Source organism: Aplysia californica, unplaced genomic scaffold (genome assembly GCF_000002075.1).
Source record: "Aplysia californica isolate F4 #8 unplaced genomic scaffold, AplCal3.0 scaffold00041, whole genome shotgun sequence".
Lineage (NCBI taxonomy): Eukaryota > Metazoa > Mollusca > Gastropoda > Aplysiida > Aplysiidae > Aplysia > Aplysia californica.
Window position 1 is genome coordinate 1,587,659 of NW_004797311.1, and position 26,858 is coordinate 1,614,516.

The 26,858-nt window shown below is 39.5% G+C and overlaps 1 protein-coding gene across 2 annotated transcripts; it reads right to left on the reverse strand.

Annotated features, from left to right (window-relative positions):
* Nucleotides 1–8,886: 8,886 nt before the first annotated feature.
* Nucleotides 8,887–25,691, reverse strand: LOC101862167 (serendipity locus protein H-1). Of its 2 annotated transcripts, none has more exons than XM_005092151.3 (6): nt 25,535–25,691; nt 17,281–19,699; nt 16,368–16,488; nt 15,455–15,553; nt 11,909–12,074; nt 8,887–9,492 (listed from the first exon to the last, which is right to left on the reverse strand). In XM_005092151.3, exons 2-6 carry the CDS (start codon nt 19,531–19,533, stop codon nt 9,420–9,422), a joined length of 2,712 nt encoding a protein of 903 aa, XP_005092208.1. In that variant the 5' UTR covers nt 19,534–19,699; nt 25,535–25,691; the 3' UTR covers nt 8,887–9,419. The 2 variants fall into 2 exon arrangements, with proteins under 2 accessions (XP_005092208.1, XP_005092206.1); XM_005092149.3 differs by lacking the exon at nt 25,535–25,691 and adding an exon at nt 24,048–24,381.
* Nucleotides 25,692–26,858: the final 1,167 nt, after the last annotated feature.

The window sequence follows — 26,858 nt, forward strand, 5'->3', positions numbered from 1 at the left end:
CCGTAAGTGTTCGATTGGAGACAATCAGAATGTTGTTGGCACGCAGGAAGTCCTCACATGTCCGTGCAACATGAGGACGAGCGTTGTCCAGCTGCAAAATGCCGCCATTAGCGTTCAGGTGTGGAACAACATGAGGCTGCAGGATCTCATCTCTATACCTGTTAACTGTCACTCTGTGCTGGCACCACTGGAGACGTTCTGCCACGTGGTGTTCGGTCAACACGTTACGGCGAACTGGTCTTCGAGTAAAGAGTCATGTCTCCCTGAGACGATTCACATTCGGACTGTCTGCTCAGAAATTCTTCCATGTCAATGGATTTGAGCAGCTGTAGACGTTGCTGTTGTGGTTCGATCTCGACGGTGGCGCACACGGATATATACGATCCTGGGTGGCAGTAGTGACCCTGGGTTGACCCGACCTTGGCCTATAATTATAACTTTGAGTGTTGTTGTATCGTATCCATAACGTAACAAAGGTCTGTCTTGGCATGCCAAAGTGGATTGCCACGGCTTGCTGAGTCACCCCTACTTCCAATTGTTCGATTGCCTTATTGCGTTCAGCATCAGTCAACCTTGCATTTTTCAGTTGTCTACGGTTGTGTTGCATGGACTGTGTGAACTGTGCGTTGTTGCGGCCATTTGTACGGCAGTGAGAGAGGTTACAGAATACATGTACCGAATAGCTGTCCACTACTGAGCATGAGAAAGTGGTCAAGGCCGCCATTATTATGGATTTAGTAAAAACTCGCCTATACGGACGTTTTGATGTGCACTGCACGTGATTATTGGTGTTTTGGCGACAATACTTGATCCCCTACAAAACTCTGTCCCTAATATTTACAGATCTTTTTTTTTGTGTTTCCTAATACCGTATTCAAAATGTACCAAGTGTCAAGTTTCTTTTTTTAGAAGAGTATAATACTCACTCCGTCTTTTGAATCGTGTTTCTTATAATCTTAGGCGAACCTTGAAGTATGGGGTTAAGGAAAATAATATTTAAACTTATTATCAAAACTTTTTTGTGTGCTTTAGATGCTATAAATCCCCGATTATTTTTTTTACCCCCTTTGGGCTTTCACCAAAGAAAACGTGTCGGAACCTTAGTTTACAGTGACCTTTAGGAATGGGCTTTTAGATTCTGTGGGTCATCCAATTTTTAGACCCGCATGCAAATATCTGTAAAGATTAAACTAATTGATTTCATTTTTATCTTATTTCAAACGCGGTCAGACGAAAGTGAATCGAGCTGTGATAATGGTACAAATAGAATCTAGTACAATGTAATCCACACTGCGAAGCGAGATTGGGCGAGGCGAGGCGAAAACATCGGTGGTCACAATGGGATCGAGGCTAAGCGGACGATAAGAGCAGGAATACATGTTTTATTATTCATCGTATGCCTGCTTATAGTCTTTTTGCGTTTTGATAGACTTTAAACGGCATTCAAGAAATACTTGAGGCCTTGCTTTGTCTGGACGGAAGACAAACAAGAATTAAAATAGAATACCCAGTTATCATACTTCCGTCCTTTCAGATCTTTTAATTCTCCCCCTCTTTTATTGTTGATGTTGTTCTTAATGTTGTTGTTTTTACGCCCCGACCGATATAATTTAGATGATTTAAGAGGCGGCCTTCGGACCCTGCATGTCGGGGCCAACCCACGTTGAGAGAGATACAACATTCTAGCAGAAAGACCGAGATACTCGATAAAAATATTCTCCCCACTTGGGAATCAATCTTGGGTCTCGTGCCTGCAACAGCGAAGTCCTTTAACGACGCTACGCCACAGGCGCCTGTCGACTTCTTAGATGACATTTGTATATAATATGTTTGTTTCAAATTCTGCCGGGTTGTCTGCCTACGTCCTACTCTTTTCGATGTTCAGCTGTCGACTGATCGTATATAAAAGGCAAAAGGCCTTATTATGCACAATGTGCACAAGAGACCCAGAAGACGTTTCGTTCCTATTCGAGAAGATGATGTGCTCGCCCTTAGCGAACCAAAGAGTTTTGTGTGTTAGAGCTCTCTCTCTCTCTCTCTCTCTCTCTCTCTCTCTCTCTCTCTCTCTCTCTCTCTCTCTCTCTCTCTCTCTCTTTCTCTCTCTCTTTCTCTCTCTCTCTCTCTCTCTCTCTCTCTCTCTCTCTCTCTCTCTCTCTCTCTCTCTCTCTCTCTCTCTCTTTCTCTCTCTCTCTCTGTGCTTCTTGTCAACAATATTGTACGTGCAAACATGAGTAAATTTCAGGCGATGCCACCGAAAATAAATTCATGTAGCCTTATAAGCCCTAATCGGACCGCTTCCCCCCCCCCCCTCCCCCATGATTAGCCGCGAATCGCACCGCTCTGTCTTGGGGCGGAGTGCGGCCAGTAACCTCTTTACGTTTGTTTTAGTTTTAATTTAAATCGGTTCGCCCGCGCCGCTTTGCCTCGCCTGCATCGTGGCCTTTTCTTCAGAAATGTATTCAATTTGAGACGAGGTGAGTACTTTTTGAGACTCGCGTGGAGACTCTAAACACTCGTGGGATAAAATCTAAGCACTGAAGAAATGTGGGGGCTAGGTGATGTCGCTATTTCAAAATGAGCAATTCGTAGGCAAAGTTGCCGTAAGTCATTTATTTCAGTGATCCTGTGTATTCACATAAAGAGCGGATCGTTAATGTAGTGTCCGTACAGAGAAACTTTTTACTACTGGATCAATTTTTTTATTTAATTGCTTGGTCGCTGGCCTGGAGAAGTGCCATGCAAGGTATCGTGTGCATACAGTACAGGTAATTAATATAAATGAGCTAGAATTCTTTCAACGCGGACAAACGAAAGCGAACAAGCTACCCATACATGTATTGCTTTACTTTATTATAGTTTACTCACTAAGCTTGTGAATTTCACACTTGAGAATTCCTTGATTTTGAATGTGAAACTGCACCCGCTTACACGGAAGAAAGACACCAGAAGTGCTGGTACAATTTGCAATTGTTGATGTTTTACGATAAAATCTAATTAATCATCTATAGAAAAGGCAGACTGTTTCAATTCTACCTGTCTAGGCCTATCCGGGCGGATAGATACAGCTGTCCCCGTGCAAGAAAAATTCTGAAATTATGCAAACTGAGCTCAAAAATGTGAAATTATGCGATTCTGTTAATTTTAACAAAGAATGATAAAGGAAAATAATCACAAATCATGTAAAAAAATGATCAAATTTTGCTAAATTATGCGGGGTGCATAAAACCACGGGGACAGATACAGCCCTACAAAACGTCCCAGCATACAGACGGAGAGGCCCACCTCCCTTTTTTTCACCCCCCCCCCCCCCCCCACACCCACCCAAAAAACAACCAGCAAACAAACCAAAACCCCAAACAAACAAAAAAACAAACAAACAACCCAAAAATTAAAAACCTAACAACAACAAAGAAACAACCCCCCCCCCCCCCCGGAAATCGAACATATACATGCGTAAAATCCCTGTTGTTGTTATTAATTTTTTGGGGGGCAAAACTGTGCTAAATCAATCAAACTTAAAAGTTAAAAGTAGTGTTTTCGCGCATGTATTGAGGTGTTTTAAAATCGGTGGAATTGAATAGTATTTCATATCAAATAAATTGAGAGTTGTGTATTGGCATTAGGATAAAAAGTATTTTATTACGATGGTTTCAAACAGAGTGAAAAACAGAGCAGTCACTAGTGCCACAGAAAATTTGGATCTAAGGTGTTTAGGAGTTGTTAGTTTTGTGTAGAGTACAAACCTTTTTGGGCATGGACTATGTTAAATTTTGGACATAAAAGCTACCGTGTAGTGTATCATTTCATCCCAAATGTCGCGCAAAGTTGCAAACAGGGCGTTTGAATTGGGAGCAAAGCGGTGTTTCTTAGCTTTTGTTTCATGGGGCTTAACATTACATGTATACATATATATATGTATTCTTTGGGATCTTATCGGGGCTATTCATTTACTGGTGACCACTCTAAAGTTGGTATGATTTGGTTTTCCCAAAATTGTCGTTGCCCTGCGAGAAGGTGCTTTGTCAAGCATTATAATGTCCCCTTTAATTAATGACACCATGACGAAATAGGGCCTGTCATGACGTTCCAGTACTTGTGCGATGTAGCCCGTTAAATTAAACGGAGCCATCCGTTGATTTTCACTACTGGGGGGGGGGGGGGGGGGGGTTCATTCTAGCCAGGCTACCACAAACCATGGCAGTTTTATGGCCTCTGTTCTCCAATGACAGGTGATTATATAGGCTACTAAATCTATCTAACATTGTCCATGCTCTGCACGAAACCAGTGGCTCCTATACAAAGTGCCAATGACCACATTTGTTAATGTGATGTTAAGTGCAGTTTTTGCGTGGCATTTGAGACTGCTCTGTTCTCCAATCTGTTTGAAAATATCGTAATAAGATACTTTTCATTGCAGAGACGATAATATTCTCAATTCATTTGCCCAATGCAAATGCACCTGAATACAAGCGCAAAACAAACACACTTTTCAGTTTATTTGGTTTCACGCAATTTTGCCAAGTTGGATTTTTGAAGGTTAATTTTGAGCGACAGTATCTCGGGTGGCTCTTATCGTAAGACATCTTTTAATGTGTCAGATGATGCAGAATTCATACAGCTTGCAATTGGTATGTTGCACGACGAGTGGGTAATACTAGTACAAGGCTTTAACACGACGAATGGGTCAATACATTTTCAAGTTGTTTTTTTTCGGACGCCACTGTAGCCTACACAGCATGGTCGAGAGTTTCTGTGAAAATATAATTTCACGTCCTCCTAAGGTTTCTTTAATAAAAAAAAAAAAAAAGAGAACGTTCCACTGTGAAATTGACTTTTGCATTCCTTTTCCCCTGAAGTATCAACATCTTTTCTGTATTTGGAAGGCTCTTCTCATTAAAAGCAATAGATGCGAGTTGGCAGTTGACAATGAAAGTTGACAGTAGTGTCAGGTATCTCTGTCTTTCTTCTGGAATTCCAGGAATACTGAACTCCAGACAGGTTGGGTTGGCCCTGACAGTGACTAAGCAGCCTTACCCCCGTAATGAATGATATAAACTGTGTCAATGGAGGCCTACACTATAATAGCTGATCAATGCTCCCACTGTCCGAAGCAATCCATGGCCGTCTCACATCAAAGTACAAAGAATATAATACATATATTTCAAAAAATTTTTGATATTTTTTACACCTCTATGTATATCGACACAATTTAGACCATTTATTAAGAATACCGGCTGCTTCAACTCTGTCAGGGACAACCCTGGCAGAGATTTACTGAGAAGGATACTACGTCTCAGCAGACAGTGACAGACAAAACACCTGATAAAGAACCTCCCCACACGGGAATAAAAGTCACATCTTCTGCATGAATGATAAAATACCTTACTGCTATATATTACAGATGCCGTTGAAGTATAAAGAGTAGCTACCATGAAATACTGCGAAAAGTATAGATAGAAGGTAACATTCGTACAACAAAACTCATCTGGTTCAAATTTGCTGTAATTTGAATAGCATGCGTCTTGTAGTAAAGTAATCCCCCCCCCCCAACCCTTAAAGTATGCTTTTCTTTTACAAAGCTTTGATTGCATTAATTAATTTGAGTCATGTCACCTAAACTGTTGTTGTGACGTGAATACAGTTGCACTTGGATTAAGTCAATTTTGTCAACAAAATATGATCAGCAGAGCTACCATTTCTTTCACAAAATCTGTCCCATGAATTAAATACAGAAGTCTCTGCCAAGGATCCTGGTGCTTGGGAGCAAGAAAAATGCAGGATCTTTTAATTAAACTAACGGGATCTTAGCCATAGTAAGAGTAAGAGACTCATGGTCAGGTCCACAATCGGTCAAATGGACTCCTCTTAGTCTTACTCGGAAATGAACTGAGTGGGTTTATAATTTATGGCAAGAAAAAAGTGCTCAACTTTGATGACCGATCACAGTGGCATGAGGCATGCAATTTGCACTCATCCTATCGTGAGTTTCAAGATATACTTCTACACTATTGCTCCTCCCCTTTACCTGTCCGACATTTATAGCTTTCCATCCCACTTTTGTTGCAATGCACCATTGGGTTGTGACCACACCAACTTCAGTCTGTTTAGCAAATTGGGGTGCTGCTGCAATGGACAGGGATACAAAAGCAGCGAAGAATTCACAGTTCGATGTGATCCCGTCTGATGCGGACTTGTAAGTCCTACCAACCCAGCTTGTGATGTAAGTTCAGGTGGAGAACTCAGTTGCAAGTGCAGTGTTTGGGAAAACAACCTATCAATAAGTTCATACCTCAGTGTGACCCGTTTGGGGCAAACATTGTACCATTTCATCGAGATTTTAACAACACAGCCGTGATCACTTTCACCACAGCAGATGATCTGTGATGCAACACGCAGTATAATGACTGCAAATTTTACTGCTAGGTAAATCAGCTACGCCAGCCCTGGATTTTGTTCAATAAATTATTATCTGAAATGCAGAATCTAAGCCGATGTCGGCCTTCAGAGCAGAATCTTAGGGGTGACTTTAGTGTAGAAAAACATCTGTCTTCTTAAAGCAGCGAGATCTTAATTAAGCGAACCGGGATCTTAAGCGATGGGATATTAGGTTGGGACCACTGTAGTATGCAACTTTGGATGAAGCAGTAAACACATTTGTGCCGTCCACTCAACCCTTTCTTGAACTTGAACCCAAGTTTTTTTCGACTGAAACATTTCATCCTCTCAGCTAGACTTGTACTTTCAAACTGCAAGTTTGCAAGTTGACTCTATGCTACATAAAAGAATATAATGAAATAAGTACAGACTAGATCACTGTCGTCATTGAATTCAGTTTATTTGATCACCCACTCTAGAAAAAATTAATTAGGGTCATCTACGATTTCATTTGTATTTTGCATAAAATGCAACGAAGACAGACAAAAATAACACAGATGATATTACGTTCAAGTCGTGAGGAAAAGGTAAAACATGAATTCGCTTCTATAGATGAAGGCAGTTTTGAAAACTTTGTACAGACAGATATTTACTATAAATAATCATAAAGGACGGGAAAACGCCAGTTAACTTCTTACATTTACAGCTTTCAAAAAACTTGTAGCATAAAATCTCTGATAAGACAACATCAAACACTTGTATTAGTCACTGAAAACTAATGTCAGATCTTGGATTAATTTCATGGGCAACTAAAATCTAAAGGTATTCATTGGGTTCCCAGTAGCTCAACAGGTATGATATTTACCTGATAATCAGGCGATCTGGAGTCCAATCCTCACCTGTAAGATGCAATGTAGTGCTATCACTAATCTGACCCCCAATGTGAAACTGGATCTGACTTTCCAGTTAATCAATTCTGAACTGAACGGGGAGTTCCAAGTCTACTATTACCTACCAGTAATTTTCAATGGATTTCTGGGACAAAATCACAGGTTATCACAATAACCATACATCTTAGAAACCTCATAAGGTAAGCATTCCTAAAATAGGGCATTGAAACTCACTTCAAGCTTTTGCTTTGAAATCATCTTTCATGTTACTCATTTCGTTGACGTCGCGCACAAATCTTCTAAGCGACAAAATTTTCAAAATTTACTTTTATGGCTTATAAGATTCTGTATAACATACAGTACGTCCCAGTCAAACTCAAACCATATTTCACACACACACACACGCACGCACACACAGACAAATACACACAAGCCGTCATTAATGATTCACTCAAGAATGAAACCACCAAAGTGACATGAACTGACGACAACCAAACTCAGATCCGTCGTGCACGGACCTCGTATGCGACACGCCTGGCGCTTACTGGGTCTGTGACGTGTGCATGACGATAAACTTGAGCAGAAACCACGTAAGTCCTTTTCTTTGCAATTATTCATTTTACTACTCAAACAACATGTGGGAAGATAAAGAATCATATTTTATATGTAAAAGTTGAAAAGTTTTCTAAAATATTAAGAAATAAAGGAAATAATCCTTTTTTGCTTCTCCTGCAAAAATTTTTTGGAGGCGCTTTGGGGGTTTGTGCACGACGGCAACAATTTTTTTAATGCACATCATTTCTTGTTACAGTACGTACACTTTAGAGACTTAAATTCATACAATATGATTATACAGACATTATTGGAGAAAAAAAATTGAATTGCAGCTCTTTCAATTGGCACAAAAATGCATTTATAAATATATCTTTCCATTAAAACATCAATATCCAATTCCAATGTTCCCCTTTCATTGTATTAAAATCACAAACTCTTTCCAATTTTCAACAAAGCTTTCTTTAATTAAAAGGAAAACCCACAAAAAGAAACAAATTTGTTTAACTCTTAAGTAGTAAACACTGCCATTGGACTATTGAAAATCATCATCATCATCCGGTGCCTTGCCGACTGGTGTGGGCGATCATGGACCTCCACTTCCATCTGTCTTTCGATGCAGCAATGGTGTCTGTTGTTCTTGCTGCTCCCAGCCATGTTGTCATCTTGTCAAGTATCTTTTCCCTCTGTCTGCCTCTGCCTCTCTTTCCATCAAACTTTCCTGTTGTTACAATATTCTCTAATGCTTCTTTCCGCATTGTGTACTATTGAATAAGCCCCTGCTTTGAACATTACTATTGTTTTCCTTGCAATGTGCTGGTTTTGAGAGGTAATAAACAGCAAACAGTAAGAAGCATATATATCTCAATAGTCAAGCACAGAAAATGAAATTTCATTTGAATCCAATTTGTTAGAAATTTGAAAATATCAATGTTAATGATAGCACTTGCCAGAGAGAGAGAGAGAGAGAGAGAGAGAGAGAGAGAGAGAGAGAGAGAGAGAGAGAGAGAGGGAGAGGGAGAGGGAGAGGGAGAGAGAGAGAGAGAGAGAGAGAGAGAGAGAGAGAGAGAGAGAGAAAGAGAGAGAGAGAGAGAGAAGGGGAAAGGGAAAGGGGGGAGGGAGGGAGAGAGGGAGGGATAACACCTACATTCAATAACTTATTTATTTCAGGTGTTACTTGTTACAGCAACAAGTAAGAAAAAGATGGGGGAAAAAAGCCAACAGTATGGAATAAAACATAGCAACAGTAACAACATGAAAATAAACAAAAAAGAAACAGATAAATTGATGAAATCAATTATGAAAATTCAGAGGACATTTAGGGTATGTAATTGTTACAATAACTCTTTAAAAAAAAAAAGAAATACATATTACCCCAAGTAACACAGCCATGAAAAACTGAATGACTACCTCCTCTCCTAACCCATCCCTGCCTTTCCTAGCCCCCAAACTAGGTTGAGCTATCCATGTTCACAATACATTGCTTATTTATTGACTGTTCCTAGTAGCACTAACATATCAGTAAGAAGAAATCACCAATTAAAGTTTCAAAAGTAAAGATTCTTGTATCAATAGGCCAAGCCACTTCACAGGTTTTTATTATTATGAACTCTGCTTTTCCGTCATGGTGAACAAGACCTTATTGCAGCTGGTGCTCTTGGTACCTGTGCTTGAACTGAGAATAAAGGCAAAAGAAAATGGGAGTATAAGCCTACGGAGAGAATAAAATTGTCTTAAAGGAATCAACCACCTAAATGGAGAAGAGCTGCACATTGACAAAATAACTATCATTTAGTTTAGCACTTGGGGGTAAGACAGATATATATACAGAAGCAACAGAATGAAAGGAAAAGAAGTCAACATTTGTAGATTGTTAGGAGAAACTTCACAATCAAATGTTATCCCAATTTGCTGAGCATTTACTGAATTTGCTCAGTGGCACAGTAAGTCCGTGTACTTGGTCACAGAGAACAGCTTTGGGATTAAACCCAACTGTGGGTATACTTTATTTCTTGCAAGGAATATGTTTTTCATCTCTTATTATTAGCCCATATTTCAATAATCTTATCCAAATGTCCTGAATAGTCTTTGGTTGTGCCATACATAATTTACCTCAGATAAAAATTTATACTGTAGAATCACTTGTCCAATTTTGAATCAGTTTATGATTAGTTTTTGCATGGCCTCATTGAAAGCAAAAACACCAGTAGCTAAACATCAGGGCAATCTCTTTCTGCAATTTTCCCAAACTGTCATTTTCATCTGCACTTTTCCTACATTGTCATTTTTATCCACTGCCAATTTTCCTGATGTTTGTGTTCACAACAGATAACAGTGCATAACAGCTCACATGACTTTTCAATCAGTTTTCATTTTACACAATCCTCCTGTAACATACAAATATAATAATGTATTTACAAGATGAGATTGAATTCTCTCTTGCTTTTCCAAAATTTTGAAAAAGAACTGGGGAGAACTGAGTTCCCTTGTACTACATTGTTAAACATGGACCATGGATGTTATTTGTTTTGTGATTTCCAGCAAAGCTTGCAAAACAAATTGGCTAAACAAAATGGCTAAAAACTTAGCTTAAGGGAACTTGACACTAAAGTTGCCCCCCCCCCCCCAAATAAATGAGAGTGGGATAAAGGTTGCTATAGATCTAGTTATGAAGTATAAATAAACAACTAAAGACCCGTTTTACAGCCTTTCAGACCGCGGGTACCGTAGGTGTTTCTTTGTTATTGTTACAGCCAAAACGTGGTCCTTGTCTCACCATGAGAGGTTTGGAGGAAAGGGGGATGGGGAAGGGGGGTTGGCGTGTGATGCAGACCACACCGCATGACTGGCTCGCCACACTTGCATTCATGCTGTGGGACACACACGATGCAGATGGCAAGAGGCATAACTTTCTGTGAGCCAATGAAATGAGAGGAAAGGAATGACGTAAGAGTTGGCGGTGCACATGTGAGATTTTCTGTTTTCCACTTGCAACTTTCATTCATCTTCCTACTTTTACACCGTCAACATGTTCATCAAAGGAGCTAACCACGTTAATAGTTTTAATGTTCCTTTTTTAAATCTCCCTTGATTTTCTCTCTATTTCTTTCTATTTAGGGCTTTCACAGACATGACGAATTACGGAAATCTCGACATTATTTCCAATCCCCGACGAATTCGAGTTACCCGTGTTTGACTGTAGAGGGATTTGTTTGTCATGTTGACACATCCATAAAAAAAAAGTACAGCCTCATGGTAAAAAAGTTGGGAGCAAGGAAAAAGCGGGATCTTAGGTGAACCGGGATCTTAGCTGAATGGCCAGGGGAAGGATCCACAGTAACTCAGGGTCAGGCCCATAATCTGTACAATGATCTTCCCTTACTTTAAAATGAACTGACGTGACTCTGGGCACTAAAAATTCTTTCAGAAATCAGTTTTTCCTTTTTTTTTTGGTTTGGGGGTGGGGCTTTTTAAAAAATACTGCGTCAGGTGGGAACCAGTTGGCTTCAAGCAATGCCCCTCCACCATAAATGTATTGCTTTCCATCTCAAACGGAGTTCCCCGCCCATGTCATGATGCATCATAAATCATTGTTGTGACCACACTGACCAAATTTTAAAAAAATGAAAGGCAGGTTCACTGCCAACAGATGACCCTATTATGCAGAGGTGATCAGTATGGGCGCCAGTCTGTCTAGGAAGTTAGAGCGCAAAACTAAAAAACGAGACAAGATCTATGTTCGGGAAAACGTAAGCGTCCACGAGTTCATAGTTTGATGGAATGGAGTCTGACACGCCCAGCTTTCTGATTTTTTTCCCCCTTAAAATTATGACCTTAAAAGCGGGATCTTAGCCGAATGTAGCTCCTTCAGTGCGGGATCTTAGGGGTGATTTTTATAGAGTAAAAATTCCATTTTTCCCAAAACAGCGGGATGTTAGGCGAACTGGGACGATAAGTGGTGGGATCTTAGGTGGAGACTACTGTATTTCCTTTTCTAAGTTAATGCACAACAAATTTTAAAAAACGACAAGTGAACCTATAAGCCATGAAAAATACCACTTCCAAAGCATGTACAATCACACACAACTCACTCTGTTTCTTGTAGCTTCTGGTGTACTGTCCTTAAGATGATATCTTTATGCGAAGCTTTCATATGACGAATAAGTGTTGTCTCACAGGCGTATTTTCTATCACAATGTCCACATGTCAACTGGGAGTTTGGTCGATGGGCTCTTCGCACATGGCGGTTTAGATCCCCTTGAAAACAAAAAAATGTTCATGTATTAAAGTTAAAGAGAACGACAAAACTTGACAGCTGCTGTTAATAATGATAACATTTTAACACAGAGGCATTTTATTAATAATACCATTTGTATTCCCGCTCAAACCATCAACCTAATGTTCCCATCTCCATCTAATATATTTTTACATATATTTTGAAAATAAGGATCACTTGAATTGAACTTTATAAGAGAAGACAATAAAAACAGCTTGCCTCCATATCTTTTTAGTAAAAGTTTTCAACAGTTTATCAAGTTTATAAATACTCCCTTAAGCCTTAAGCTTGCACCATCCATTACCTCAACCTCAGAACAGAAGCGCTCATTAAAAAAACAAGTAATTTCCATTCAAAGTTCAATGAATCAATGAGATTATTGTTACAGCCCCATCAGCATGCTTTTCATTACATGATGGGGGGGGGGAGAGTCAGTTCATAAGAGTGCTGAGAGGCTTGATGTTAGATGATATATTACAACGTGTTTAATTTTTAAAAACCCACAGCAAACAAACCAAGGACATTTGACTAAAATAATGTCAAATAGTGCAGAGTATAAAGCAAGTTCAGTTGTCACTCCAAGTCAGTCAACCTGGATATCAAAGTCGAACACTATTTCAACACAGAGGCACAATATACGGTCGAACTTGTGTAAGACAGCCACCCATTGTCAAGGAGAAAAGTGGCCGTATAAGACAGGTGGCCGTCTTAGGCAGGACTGACCAAGATGAAGAAAACAAACCATTCCATTCTGAGGTCCCAACCGAAGGTAGCCGCATTGTTGTTGTTGTTGTTGTTGTTGTAAAATGTCATTTCCGCTGGGTTTTTCTTTTTCTTTTTTTTTTCTTTTGTTGCTGCTTTTGTGCAAGGGTGACAATAAAACGAAATGTGTCAGACAAGGAGGACCGAGTGCTATGGTAAAACAAACATATGGGTCGCCATCACTCGGAGAACGAGCAACGCTTCTGTCACAAGTTCACATTGACATCCATTGTTACTTTGTTACAGACTGGGTAAACAGTGACCACTCCTCTCACTTACGATTTTAATGAGTTCTGGGTGGGGCGTCTGGGTTATGAAGGATCACACGATTACCTCACCAGCGGCTGAAAATTTGTTACCTTTAGGTCAACAGTGGGAGGGGCCTACGCAACATGATCGGTTGGAAGGACTAGACCTACCTAACACAAACAGGTGATTGGATTATGACGGCTCGCCTAGAACGCCAGGGGCCAATGCACAGTTTATGACAAAACGTAATGGAGTCATTAAGGTGGCCGTCTAAGACAGGTGTTATTACTTGGTGTGATAGGAGTTGTGTGTTAAAATGTGGTGGCCGCGGCCGCGTTGGACAGGTGCTCGTTTTACACAGTTAAATTATATAGAAAAAAACGCAAGGGGGGGAAATGGAAAGTGGCCGTTTGTACAGGTGGCTGTCTTAGAGAGGTGGTCGTCAGGGCAGGTTCGACTATATATTAGCATCACAATATATATCAGCAGCATTTAAGATCATACAAGTGCCAACCCAAAATCCACATATAGCTATACTCCTTGATATAAGTGAGCATACATATATACTGAACAGGTTTAAAAACACATTGTGCTCATGGAAACAGACTTAAATGATGATGGTTCTTTTCTCCATTCCGAACCAAGCCCCATGATAAAATCATTTCATATGTAGATTAATTAATTGAAGCAAAGAGACCAGATTGAGAAACAAATCTCACTTTCATGAGCGGCCAAGTGAAAAAATCAAACACTCAAAGTATGTTCTGCTACTATCATCTACTCCTAATAGATCTTATGAGATTAAAGTACAGTAAACTGAAGAAATTAAACACCTTATGTTTTTGTGGAAGGACAGCTACCAACCGGAATATTATATATAAATACCATTTGAGGCACTCAGACACTGACAAAGCTAATTCCAAAGATGTTCATTATAGTCTATGCCTGGTGAAAAGACAGGCCAGTAAATAAGATTGATTCGACATTGATGAATACAGAATAAAATTCCAATGAGGAATGAGCAGTATTGTCTGTGACATTATCCCATTTCAAGATTTTAAAATGATCTGCTGAGGCTGAAAAAATTAAGTTAGGAAGGTCTGTGTATTCTTTAACCCTTGGAAAACAAAAACTGGGTTCAATTTTTAAGCTGATTGCCCTACGCACGCATGCTTTCTCCTCCTTGTCAGTTATGATGCATAACATTAACATTGGCATCAGTAGAAAGTTCTCTAGATCTCATCCAGATCCATATATAGCCGATCATAAAATTGAGACAAATTGAACCTGAGAGCAAGGAAGAGTTACTATGGCATTAGATATTCCAGAATGCTGACTTAAGCATATTAAGTGGAGCTGTGGGCAATTATTAGCCCAATACTTACAAGACAGTGACAGCAAAAAAGAAGGCCCACCTTGCACAATAGGAAAGGGTTTTAGAACAGAGCACCTCCTTTTTTATAAGTGTCACTATCATTATGTGCGAATCCAAACCAGTTGCATTGATGTGTCGATACAATATAATGGCACTGTTGAGTCTTCATAGTTACGCATTGTTGACCTCTATGCCTCTCTGTGGTCAGTTATCAGCATCGAAATAGCAGCTTTGAAAAGTCTGAATGCTCTGTTATAGTTAGGGTCAGCCAGTTACATTTCCGTGTTTTCTCAGCAACGTAAAGAAAGTGATTACAATCTGATGTTGTTTATAAAAACGTAAGCTACACAGCTTAACTGATATTTATAAATCTTTACAGCCTCAGGTGTTTAAAAAAGAAATGTTTTACATCCCTATCAACAAAATCTAAATGATTTAAAAGGCGGGCTTCGACCCTGCAAGTCACAGCCAACCCAGGCTGAGAGGGATACAATGTGCCAGCAGAAAGACCAACATAATCTTCATAATAATTTATCATAAAAATCCAACTCAGGTCTTCTGTGTGCCTAATTGCTACACCACAAAAGGTTTCCAGACGATGCAGAAACCCTCTTGATTTAGTGTTCAGGGATTAATTGACCACCTCTTATTGCAAACAGCACAGACGAACTTTAATGAGGACTCTTCAATAGTATGTATCAGTTACAAAAACACTCGTGAAAAATTGGATGTCAGCAATTTTGCATCAACAGCATCTTTCAATATTCAGAAGTGTTGCGTCTTTACATGCATTATACAAAAACTATAAACATTTGTAAAAGCATACTCATTTCTAAAGAAAAATGATTTTAGTTGACTTTTTTTCGCAGACTTTCCACAAAAAAATCTAATACAGTTATAATTATAGCTTGGAAGATCTATGGGAAAGGGATCTCAAGGTCTGAGAGAAGAAAAAGTACGTTCCTAATCTATTACCTGTCTGAAAAAACTTTTTATCACAGGATGAACACTTGAACGCTCGATCTTTGTTGTGGAATCTCATGTGCACTACCAGGTCACTGCGACGAACATAACCTTCAAGGAGAAAAAAAAAGTCAAAACAAGTGAACATGAAATCTAATTAAAATCATGTTCCTTAGAAGTTTAAGAAAGCACAGATTACTGACTAGCAGTGCTGTTCTTTCAAAACATGAGATGTAATTCTCCACCTCAACTACTCAATCTTGTGCTTTACATCCACACCAGAAGATCACAATCATACTGTTCCAATTTTATTTCAATTTTGATACCACTAGTTTACAAGAGAGGGAGAAAGCATTTAAGTTTTCAGACTCATCAGTTTGCAATGCCCTCTCTCAAAGAAGAAAGAAATGAAAGGGAGATTGAAAGAAAGGGGAGAGGGAGAGGGAGAGGGAGAGGGAGGGAGAGACAGAGAGAGAGAGAGAGAGAGAGAGAAAGAGAGAGAGAGAGAGAGAGAGAGAGAGAGAGAGAGAGAGAGAGAGAGAGAGAGAGAGAGTGGAAGGGAGGGAGAGAGAGATGGTGAGAGAGAAAGAAAGAAAGGAAACATGCAATCTTTAAGAACTAATTACCAGTTATTACTATAAAGTAGCTGGAATATACCCTCAGAGAGAAGTACTGCATCAAATCAGCCTAGTGACCAAACTTTATTCTCCTCCTACCTCTCTCAATTCGGTAATTGTTGTTGAGACATGTTTTGTTGACTTGTGGTCTCAGCAATAAAGATTAAAAACCGTTGTATGTTGCATGGACACTGGGCTTTGTAGGGCAGTGGTAATGAGAATGATGACAATGATGACAATAATGACAATGATAATGATCATCATCATGACAATAACACTAGGAGCTATATATAACAGAAATAATGTACCTTTGCCACATTTTTCACATCGATAGGGTTCTTGCTTGGCATGAATAAGTAAATGTCTCTTGAGGTCACATCGTTGAAGAAACTCCCGTCCACAGACATCACAATTGTACACATTCTGAGTCTAGAAAGAAAATTAGATACAAACACAGACAGGTTTAATTCAAAGCAATCTGTAAAATTTACAGCAAATTACCATTCCACTATATAGGTGATGAGAGGAGGCGACTGGTGGCATCTACATGCAGTCAAACCTGTCAAAGACGGAATCGCAAAGGAGCCAGAAAAAAATTGTCCTAGACATTCTCCGTCTTGGACAGGGGAATTTCAGGTAGAGGTGGGGTTTCAGAGCGTTATAACGGTCACCTATCCGGTTACATGCAGTGGTCAAAACTTCAAGCCTTCCAATTGCTATCATAACTTCTCTGATAATGGCATGCTTACTTATCCATTGCCACCAGTGCTTGCATCTCATTGGACCACTGTTTGACAAATTAAAAACAGAAACAGTTGAACATCTCTAATGTTTCCACCCTTAGCTCCTCCCATCGATCAATGCCTCTCTTGAAAAAAAGTCAACTAAAAATTGAGTTACACATTCTAATAACAAAGGAAATGATTGATTTGTATTAAAATATTCCACGAAAAACGGTTTTGCTTCCATTCTCATAGAAATTGAAAATTTTGACTTGATGCCAAATAGGCAGAAATGTTACTTTTATGTTCTAGTACCAAAAAAATTAGGCTGTTGTCTTCCACTCAAGAAATGAAGACTGACACAAAATTTTGTACTGTCTCCAGATCAGACATTTATACGGTATTATCTAGATTAGGGCACATGATCCAACATTCACTTGTCTTTTTACTCCATTTTCTTACAGAAGTGTACATGATATGGTTACAACATTTGGCTCACCTCTGATTGTAGATTATGTATTTTTCTGTGTCTTGTGAAATTTCCCATTCTTGTAAAAGAAGCATTACACAGGTCACATTTGAAAGTTTTTTTGTGAGTTCTCTCATGCTTGGTGAGTTCCATTTTCGATTTAAAAGTTTCCTCACAGTTGACACAAGGAAACAAGCAGGGGGCCTCAACTGCATCTTCTACCGCTGGCTCCTCTGAACTAATGGCATCTTGTGCATTGCACTGGTTTGAGTAGATTTCAGAACACGACACAGGCTGGAGGAAAGGTTCTGCATTACCTGTAGAAGCCTCTTCCGTCATTATCACAGTGGCTGGAATGTTTGAAGAGTGAGCTGAAGGTGTGACATTCACAAGTGTGGCATGAGAAGCGTCTGAGCCTTCTGATTCTGAGTTAGAAGTCAGGTTACTGGGATGGAAGAAAACAGCGTTGGTGCCCAGAACAATGTCAGTTTGAGTTTCCTTGGCCGACACTTGTACTGGCTGGGCCTCACCTACTGTGACAGCAGACGCTACAGCTTGCTGACTACCTGGCATGATGAAGGCATTGTTGTACTGTCCCATTTGCAGCAAGCCAGAGATATCAAGAAGGTCTCCAGACAAACACCTCAGCATGGGCACCTGACCATCACCATAGCTTAAGAAAACATCATTAACAGAGTTGTTGGTAGAACTATTCAAAACAATAGACAAGGGAATCCTCGATAGATTTGGTAATTGAGAACCACCCATACTAGCACTTTGAACAAACGATTTACTATCTGTCGAGGCATTGTCACTCACATGAGAAGATGACTCAGGTGTACTGGCAGAGAGTGTTGACAAAGTTTTGAAGCTAAATCCCTCTGAGAGTCTGTCAGGCTCCTCTGGTTGCTTTGACTTCTCTTCCTCTGAAAGAATAAGTGTTTCCTCCGATGCAATCAATTGAGAGGCCCTAGAAGATGATGGCTTGTCAGTTTCCAGAATTACAGTATCACTTCTAGTCAAACTATCTTGTTTAACATCTTCATTGTCAGTGAGCTCTGTGTCAGTATCATTTTTATCCTCTACTGCTGTTTGAAGCTGCTGATTACTTGTCTCTTCTTGAGATGAACTTTGGAAATCCATCAAAACTAGTGGTAGTTTATCACAATTGTCATATTTGCTCCCCATATTACTTTTCTCCTGTGGTGGAACACCTGCTGCTGTATCTGCAGGGACTGATGAAGCTGGTGCTTTTGCTTGCTTCACAAGGAGAAAAACAGATTGTGGAATCCTGTGACCACCCAAGACAGCCACCCCTGCATTTGCCAAAGTGCTAGAGGAGAGCAGTGTGTTGGGCGGGGAGATCTTGTCACAGGCTGAGATTGTACCAATTGCATTGATAACCTTGGCATTGTTCGCTGATGGATTGAATACACTTACAGAAGGTATACTTTCCAGAGATACACTTCTGTCTGAGATATCAGATAACAAACTAAAGGGTTTGTCTATAGAAAAAAGTGACTTCTCTTTGGATAAAATTGTTTTTGTAATACTGTCTTCAGAGAGCACTGACACTGAGTTAATAGAGAGAGCATCTGATGGCAGCGATAAAGCTGAACTAAGTAGTAAAGTGTCAGATGACATGAGAGCAGGTTTACAAGAAGCCTCAGAGTCTGTGCCCACCAAGTCTGCTTTCCCTTCAATATCCATGACCTCACTGACCGGTACATTTTCAGACAGCCTTTGTTTCCTATCACCAACACTACAAGACGTGAAAGAGTTTTGGCTGCTCAAGCACAGCAGGGGTGTAGACGTCACAGTATCAGGATTCCTACCGCCTAGATCTTGTTGAATCAGTAAAGGAAGGACACCCTGAAAATTACTTCCTCCATACTCAGCTGATACACTGGCTTCTTGAGACAAAGTATTGTCATTTGGCCTGTGTATAAAAGCCGTAGGCAGTATATTTGCAGCATTTATATTTCCTAGTATGATGGGATGATTAACACTATGGATTATATGTGAAGGATCAGAAACCTTGACCTGAACAGAGTTTTCTTCTCCAGAGGGACGAACTGCATGAACAGAGGCCTGCCTACTGCTAGGAATTGAGGTCATGTTGACTTCAGGATCATCTGGAATTTGCAATGAATTCGCTGGGTTAGCAATCATATCTGTACTGTCATAATTCTCTGAGACACTGATGGTAGGCGCTGAAGTCAGTAAACAAGCCGTCTCAAGTTGACCAACAGATAAATCTTGTTCTGGACCTTGATTATCCATTGTAGAAAACAAAAATAAATGCAGAAAGGATCTTTTATCTCTTATCACAAAGTTAACTTGATTCCTAGGAATGCAGAAAAATCTTGCTTGAGGATTTCATCTACATTCCAGTGAATTTCCATCCATGGCACTCTGTGAAATCACCTTACAGCAGTCTTTGATTGACCTAAGAATAATGAAAAACAAGAAAGAAAATCAAATCAAATATAGTTAATATAATATAATATATTTTTAAAACGCAAAGAGGGAAGTGGGAAGTATTCATTAGTGCAGGCGATATTGTCCTGAACTGGCATCCATTAGAGATGGTTCAATTGTACTTTAAATACAAAGAGAGGGGCAAATTAAATTTTTAAAAAGACCCCCCCCCCAAAAAAAAAGGCCAGAAAAAATATGAAAATTTGTTTTTAAAGGAAATTATGATGAGATAAAAAAATTTAAAAAAATCAATGCAGAAACAAGAACTGGAGATCTCACAATTTGATGTCTCAATCCCATAGCCTACACAGTCAAACCTGTCAAAGATGACTATCCAATGTCAAGGAGAAAGGGGGTTATATCTTCTTAGACAGATGGTCCTCCTGGACTGTCATTGCGATACAGTAGTCTGTGCCTAAGATCCTGGTGCTTTGGAGGAAGGTGAACGTGGGGTCTTAGGTGAACAGGATTTTAGCTGATTCATCCAAGGTGAATCATGTCATAGTAAGGCCCACAATTGGTAAAATGATATCTCCTTTCTTTGAAATCAACCCACGTGACCTCTAGGTGAGTTTTTATTAAGATTTATGGCAAGCAAAGAGTGGTTAACTATTATGACCAGGCACAAAGGCATGAAGCATGCCATTTTCACTTATCCAATCGTGAGTCTCAAGTTCTATGTCAATCTCAATGCTCGACTCCTTTAACTCTCCAAAATGTATAACTTGCTATCTCTGACCGAGTTCCCTGCTCATCTCAAAACCCACCACTGTTTGTGACAGCACCAATTAAAACCCAGTCTGTGCAGCAAATCCAGACATTCAGACGAAAGACAACTGCTATGGTTAGGGAAACCGAAGCACCAAAGAGCGAACTGTTTGATATGATCCCATCTGATCAGGATGATTTGGGTGACTTTTACAGAGAAAAAATATTGTTTCCTTAACACAGTGGGATCTTAAGCAAACTGGGGTTGTAAGCAATGGGATCTTAGGTGGAGACTACTGTATAGAAAAAAATAAAAAGGGAGAAGTGAAAGTTTGTATAGAGGATATTGTCTTGGAAAGGTGGTCATTAAAGTAGGTTCAGTTGTATTATATCCTATAAAAGTATTCAGTCTGCATTTTCAATTAATTTTTTTAAACAATAGAAACAGGTTCATGTCAGGCATACTAAAGAGTAATACAAATCTATGACAAGGACAGTGGTCTCTGATTAAGAACCTGGTCACCACGTGACAGAAAAAGCAGATTTTTAGGTGAACTAGGTTCTTAAGCAGATTTCAATGGATACATCCTAACTCCTACCAGTACCACTTAGCTTCCCTTGTTGTTCAATGATAAATAAATGATCCGTAGGTTCTTTAAATGCAGAAGTGTCGAAGAAGGAGACCACTGTATTCGAATTTTGCTCAGGCAGCCATCCTGGGAAGGCCTGCTTTTTTTCAATTTCAACTACAGTACAACCCGGATTGGTCGAAGACAGATAACTCGAAATCACACATCTGTCGAAATGTGCCTGCGGTCCCGTTTTTTCTTCTTCTTTGTCTTTGTAAGAAAATTACGCGAAGCTCGAACACAAACACGGAATAGTCAAACTAATTACAACACTGTAGAAGTCTAAAGTCAATGTACTTTGAGGTGCACTTGAGACAAAATAATAATAATAATCATAAAAACGGAAAAAGGCAAGGGCGGTAAATACTCTCCCCCCCCCCTCCACAGAAGCAATTAGCTGTGCTTTTTTTTGCGTGCTTAGGTCCTAGGCTTGTGTGGAGTAGGCGAGAGGAGGGGTTGTGTATCACAAGATTGGCAGCCCCACCCCTCTTTGCAAGAGGCTGCACACTTGTTGGGAGAGGTGGGGTAAGGCTGCATTGTTTCGTCGAGTTGTTGATTACTGTTGCAATATGCTTATTGTGGTGTAAACGCACCTTGAGAATAGAAGGACATGTAGTGTGAACACACCTTAATAATAATTATTGTGATGTAGGCCTAAGGGACGTATCACGTGACTGTGATTTCGTGCAAGAGGCGGGAAATCTGGTCACTCTCTCACTGAAGCCGAAGCGAGTAACATCGGCTAACGAAGAACTAGCAGACGACCAGCAGGTGGGGCCCCACCAACATCAACTATCATCTAGATCTACTACTCCAAGACTCAAGTAAGTCGTAACATAACACTTATCTTGTCAAATTGAATTGTTTATGTTCTGAAAAATTTGAAAAGGCACCATTCGATTGGTGCAGACTAATGACTGCCCACACTGACCAACGCAATTAAACTGTCTTGGTACCGGTAGGCCCATTACCGATCGAACTCAAAAGCGTTGCTCATCATGTTTCTCATTCTCAATTTGTCAATTTCAAATTCTCTCAAATTTCAAATTCAAGTCAATAGGCATAGATCTAACCTATCTAATCTAGGGCAATGGTCGAAAAAAGAAAAATCTCCGTTCCGACCCAATCTTTGTTGCTTCCCTTGATTCTCTGACACAGCCAATGCATAACACTGTTCACGTATCCCTTAAACTACTGAGGCTGGTCCCGACAAAACTCTATTGAGGTGTTCTTCATTATACATGCTCAACAAAGACAGATCTGAGGTCTGAGCAGTGAAGTGTTGTTGATTGGACAAGCCAGTCAAATTACTGTAGGCTACACAATGAACTTTTAGTTGAAATCTTTCTTTTATCTGGATTTTTTTAGGGAATTAAATATTTCTCCAAATATACATGACCAAATAAAGAACTTCTGATTTATCATTTTGATTCACTATCTAAAGTGCGTGGTACAAATCTACCAGTCTGTGGTGAAACATTGTTTAGTAGGCTCTAATTTTTCTCTACTTTTATCACTCTATGTAAATCAAGTTTCAAAGAACATCAATCATCCCTTACGCGGAATACTTGTTCTTTGGTCTAGAAGTTGACCATCAGGGAGGTAATCAGAAAAATGCCAACAAAGCCTGACAAGGAAAGTTGGTATTCTTTTACTTTCCTTCCCGTCTCACACTTAGCGACCAGTTGTCCATTTTCGACTAAATATTGATGTGCTGAACACGAATATCAACTTCATTTCCGTCGCACAATAGGTTTTTGGAATATTTTATTGTTCGTAATTGAGCTATAGATACATCACAATATGTCTAACTGCGTGATAATTTGCACGCTTTGGACCAATCCGGGGATTCCAGCCCCCCCCCTCCCCCTAGACCTAGAGTGACAAAAAAACAAACCCGGAGGGTTGTTTTAACCCAGAATTTGATGGTAGCCAGTCATTTCGTCATACGGTCATCTCGTCGCACCCCATCATGCATGAAATCTGATAGATGGAGCCACCACACATTTCAAAAATAATTTTGAATTCAAGGTCCAGAAATTGCATAAAAATAGAGCAATTTCATTGACATAGAAGGCCACCTCTATTCTCACCCGGGGTGAGAATAGTGCAGGCGGGTCTTGTGGCTATTCTCACCCGGTGCGCGTGTCAACAAATTTTGCGTTCACCCTAAACCACAGAATTCTACACTGTGATAAGAGAAAAATTGTAGAATTCTGTGCTGTGAACAAACGTTCCATTACAACTGTACTTGTAGCCTACTAAAAGCGTACAATTTTGTCTGTGGGCAGGGGAGAGAGAGAGAGTGAGAGAGAGAACAAAACAAAATGGCGACCCGCGTAGTTCGGCTCGATTCGAAAAGTTAAATAGCCGTAGCATCTTTGTAGACAACCAAATTAATTTACTTTTGTGTTTTAACATCATTTTTAAACTTTGTTTTGGTCAATTTGATCGTCCACACCGATAGACAGTATTCAGAAAGAGACAGAGAGAGAGAGAAGAGGGGAGGAGTAGATCTTGTGAGAACTTCCGGGCGGGTGAGAATAGCCACTTTCGACATAGAAAGTGAAAGGTAAGGAAACATGGCGAGAATGAGAATGGGCATGGAGGACTGCTTTTTACGGTAGTCTAGCTAGATCTAGATCCAGATCTTGAAGTACTAGTACTAGAAGCCATCATGAAGTCTGCAACTATAGAGGAGTTCTTAGACTTAGTTACCAATTAGTTTTGATTTTAACTTGCGTTGACTTCCAGTATCATCAGTTTACTGTGTAGGGAGCTATCATAAAATAGTAGCCTGACAGACAAGATAAGTTGAGAAAGAGTAGCCTATCTACAAAACAAGCTGACTCTGACACCAAAACATCAAAAAAATCAAGTGAAGGAAAAACAGGTCCACTCCACTTTCACCCAACAATCCCATTCCAAAAATTTGAGCAATATAAAACATAGATCTAGATTTAGATTCTAGTATCTTACCCTTCAAAATGGTAGGAATCTATTATACAGCACCAACAAATTTGGTAAATAGTAAATTCAATCAATAATATGACCATGGGGCCTCGCCTAGATTCTAGAGTACGATTGTCATAGTCAACATTTTTGGCCGTTCCATTTCCCCCCCCTCCAGAATAGGATAATCACAACTGGTTCCAGCGGTCATTGGAGTGTGAGCTGGGGCATTAAAAAAAATAAAAATATTCCAGCATCTTCGTATTTTAACCAAAATCTAACAGTGAATACGAAAACATTAAACTTGATGAGCCAGCTACGCCAGAATTATCAGGTAAAATCAGTGGATGTAATACGTAATGTGACGATGGCAGTTGGACAGCAGACTGAACAGTTCAAAATACATTATGTGGTCGGATATTTAGGCCTAAGTCAAATCGATTTGGTCCAAAGATATTATGATCCTTTAAACCAGCTTTTGTTTTGTTTTTGTTTTTTTGTACAGGTTGGTGTACTGTGCCATCAGAGCATACGACACTGTTTGTTATGTTTAAGGGAAGGCGTTTCAGAAATTCCCATATATTTAGATTCGTCATATGGGCTACACAATGTCATCGATTGTGTTCAGCATGTTCTTGGGAAATGATCAGAATCAGACATTTGAATGCAGATGAAACATTCATCGACAGCTGACATGTATAGAGCTATTATATAACAGTTACCTCAGAATTTAGGACAATGAAAAAATCCTAAGGCTTTTCATTTTTCAAGCAATCTCTTTGTTATTTGGTAAGTTCATCACAAAACTTTTGTCAACAAGAAAACTGCATACTTCAATGAATCTAGACTCTAGTTTTGTTTTAGTAGTAGATTATTTTGTGTGCTACATTGGAAAAAACGCGAGAATTTTAGGGGGGAGGGTTAAAAAAAATTCCCCTGCAAAAACTTATTAGACTAGCCTAGGATATGATGTTGACAAAACGTTGCAATATGGTTGTAGATCTAAAGACATCTTGCGAAATTTGAACCCTATTGATAGAAAAATGTTGAAACCTTCATATTTTTAGTACTAAAATCTTATGAAATGAGACGTAATTTGTACGATAAGTGTGAGCAAAAAGCAACCTAAACATATATAATATTCCTCTTGGTTGCCCAGGAATGATACAATGTAGTTCTTTCCATTCAAAACCCTATCTATTACATGTACCCTCAATTACACTGAAGACAGTTATGTAACAGCAAACATTACACATATGGCAAATTAAAAAAGAGCCCAATTTTTTTTAGCTCCTTGCCTTAAGTGCTTTCTGTGTGCTGTGCTAAACAAGCTTGTGACAGACTGAGCCAATGAATTCAATGATTGATAGGAAATCCTAGTTGCAGTGAGTGTAAAGAAAGGCAGATTTCCTCAGTTCTGTATCTTGCGACTTCCAAGTATACAGTAAACCTACTAGTATTGCATTACAATGAGGTATTATCTAAGTCCTCAAAATTATGCCTTTTTCTTTCACCTTGAGGATGATCTTGTCTTCACTTTTCTATTAGCTGCGATCCTCTGTCATCTCTTCCCAGGTTCACTAAAATTGATCTCAGTTGAGGTTCTTGCCGGCACCTTTAAACATGTTGTGCATCCTGAAAGTGGTCTTTACTTTCAAAATCTTTTCTCTTCCTCCAATTCTCCTAACTGGAGAAAGAAAAATCTCATTGTAACACGTCATATTAACTGTCATTATATATATATGACACCATGCTGAATATCCTTAGCACAAAAGACAAAATTGTGAAAACTGCGTTTTGTTGAAAATGTACTTTTAACCATGACGCTCATATTTTTCCTTATTGGCCTATTTCAGAAAAAGAGAGGATGCTTAATTGCTGTGGCTGCGCAAGAAATATTTTTGTTCAGTTGCTTTGATGTTGACTGCAGAGATTATAATTTTTTTCCGGACAAATGACTCCAGCCAACTGTTGTGCCATTGATTTCTGTGTAAATAAAGGTCCCAGTACAGTGCATGTTTTTTTTTCAAGGGTAATGCAATGGAACTCAGATTCAATGAAGTCGTCGGGCCTGGCCTGTAAATTAGTTAAATTCGAGTGTTTGTTATGGCCAATATGATGAGGTTTTTCTGTTGATAATTACAGGCACCGAGCAAGTAATGTATCTATTTGACTTTCTCAATTAAAAGTAGTTTGATTTTAAATGAGAGGCATTTTCGTTTCTTTGACACCAAAGAATTGCTGGAAAATTCCAGGAAAATACACTTAACTCTACCAAGTACACACTGTCCAAAAAGGCCAACACATTCAAGTGCACGCCTGTGTTATCTATCATCTATAACGTATTGTTTGCCAAACAAGTTATATTTCTGAGTAGAGCCTAGCATACAGCAAGGTTTGATTCCACAGTCCAGCAGGCAATTCATTACGTAGATCTAGGTCTATTTCAAGCTTAGCTTATCATTGTAATATTGATCAGAAACCGGGGAAAATATCTCTACTGACGTTCCACACCCAGACTGTTTGTACGCCCTCCCCCCATCCCCCCAGAAACACGCACACACAGTCATATGTCACATGTGTGCTGGCTGCCTATCCTAACCCAACACATGCGCTAAGACATGGGTGCATGATAACAGCACATGTGTTGATATAAAAAAGAGGCCGTTGATTGGTCGTATGCAGTATAGAGCAGTTCATTCTGCAAGCAACTTCATTGGATCCGAGCGTGCTCATTTATGTGTTCGTTGAATCAGACTTATTTTCATGATTTTTATGAATAAAAAGATCGGGGAACCCAACACCTTTCGTTGAATCTTTGGCAGTCATTTTCTCTCT

Bases quoted from the DNA above. Each gene is read 5' to 3' on its own strand.
- LOC101862167 (XM_005092151.3), bottom strand. From the start codon at position 19,533: ATGGATAATCAAGGTCCAGAACAAGATTTATCTGTTGGTCAACTTGAG. The intron at 15,554-16,367 runs GTACATTATTTC...TTCTCCTTGAAG, and splicing joins ATGTGAAAAATGTGGCAAAG to GTTATGTTCGTCGCAGTGAC. The intron at 9,493-11,908 runs GTGAGTTGTGTG...CTTTATTCTCAG, and splicing joins CAGAAGCTACAAGAAACAGA to TTCAAGCACAGGTACCAAGA.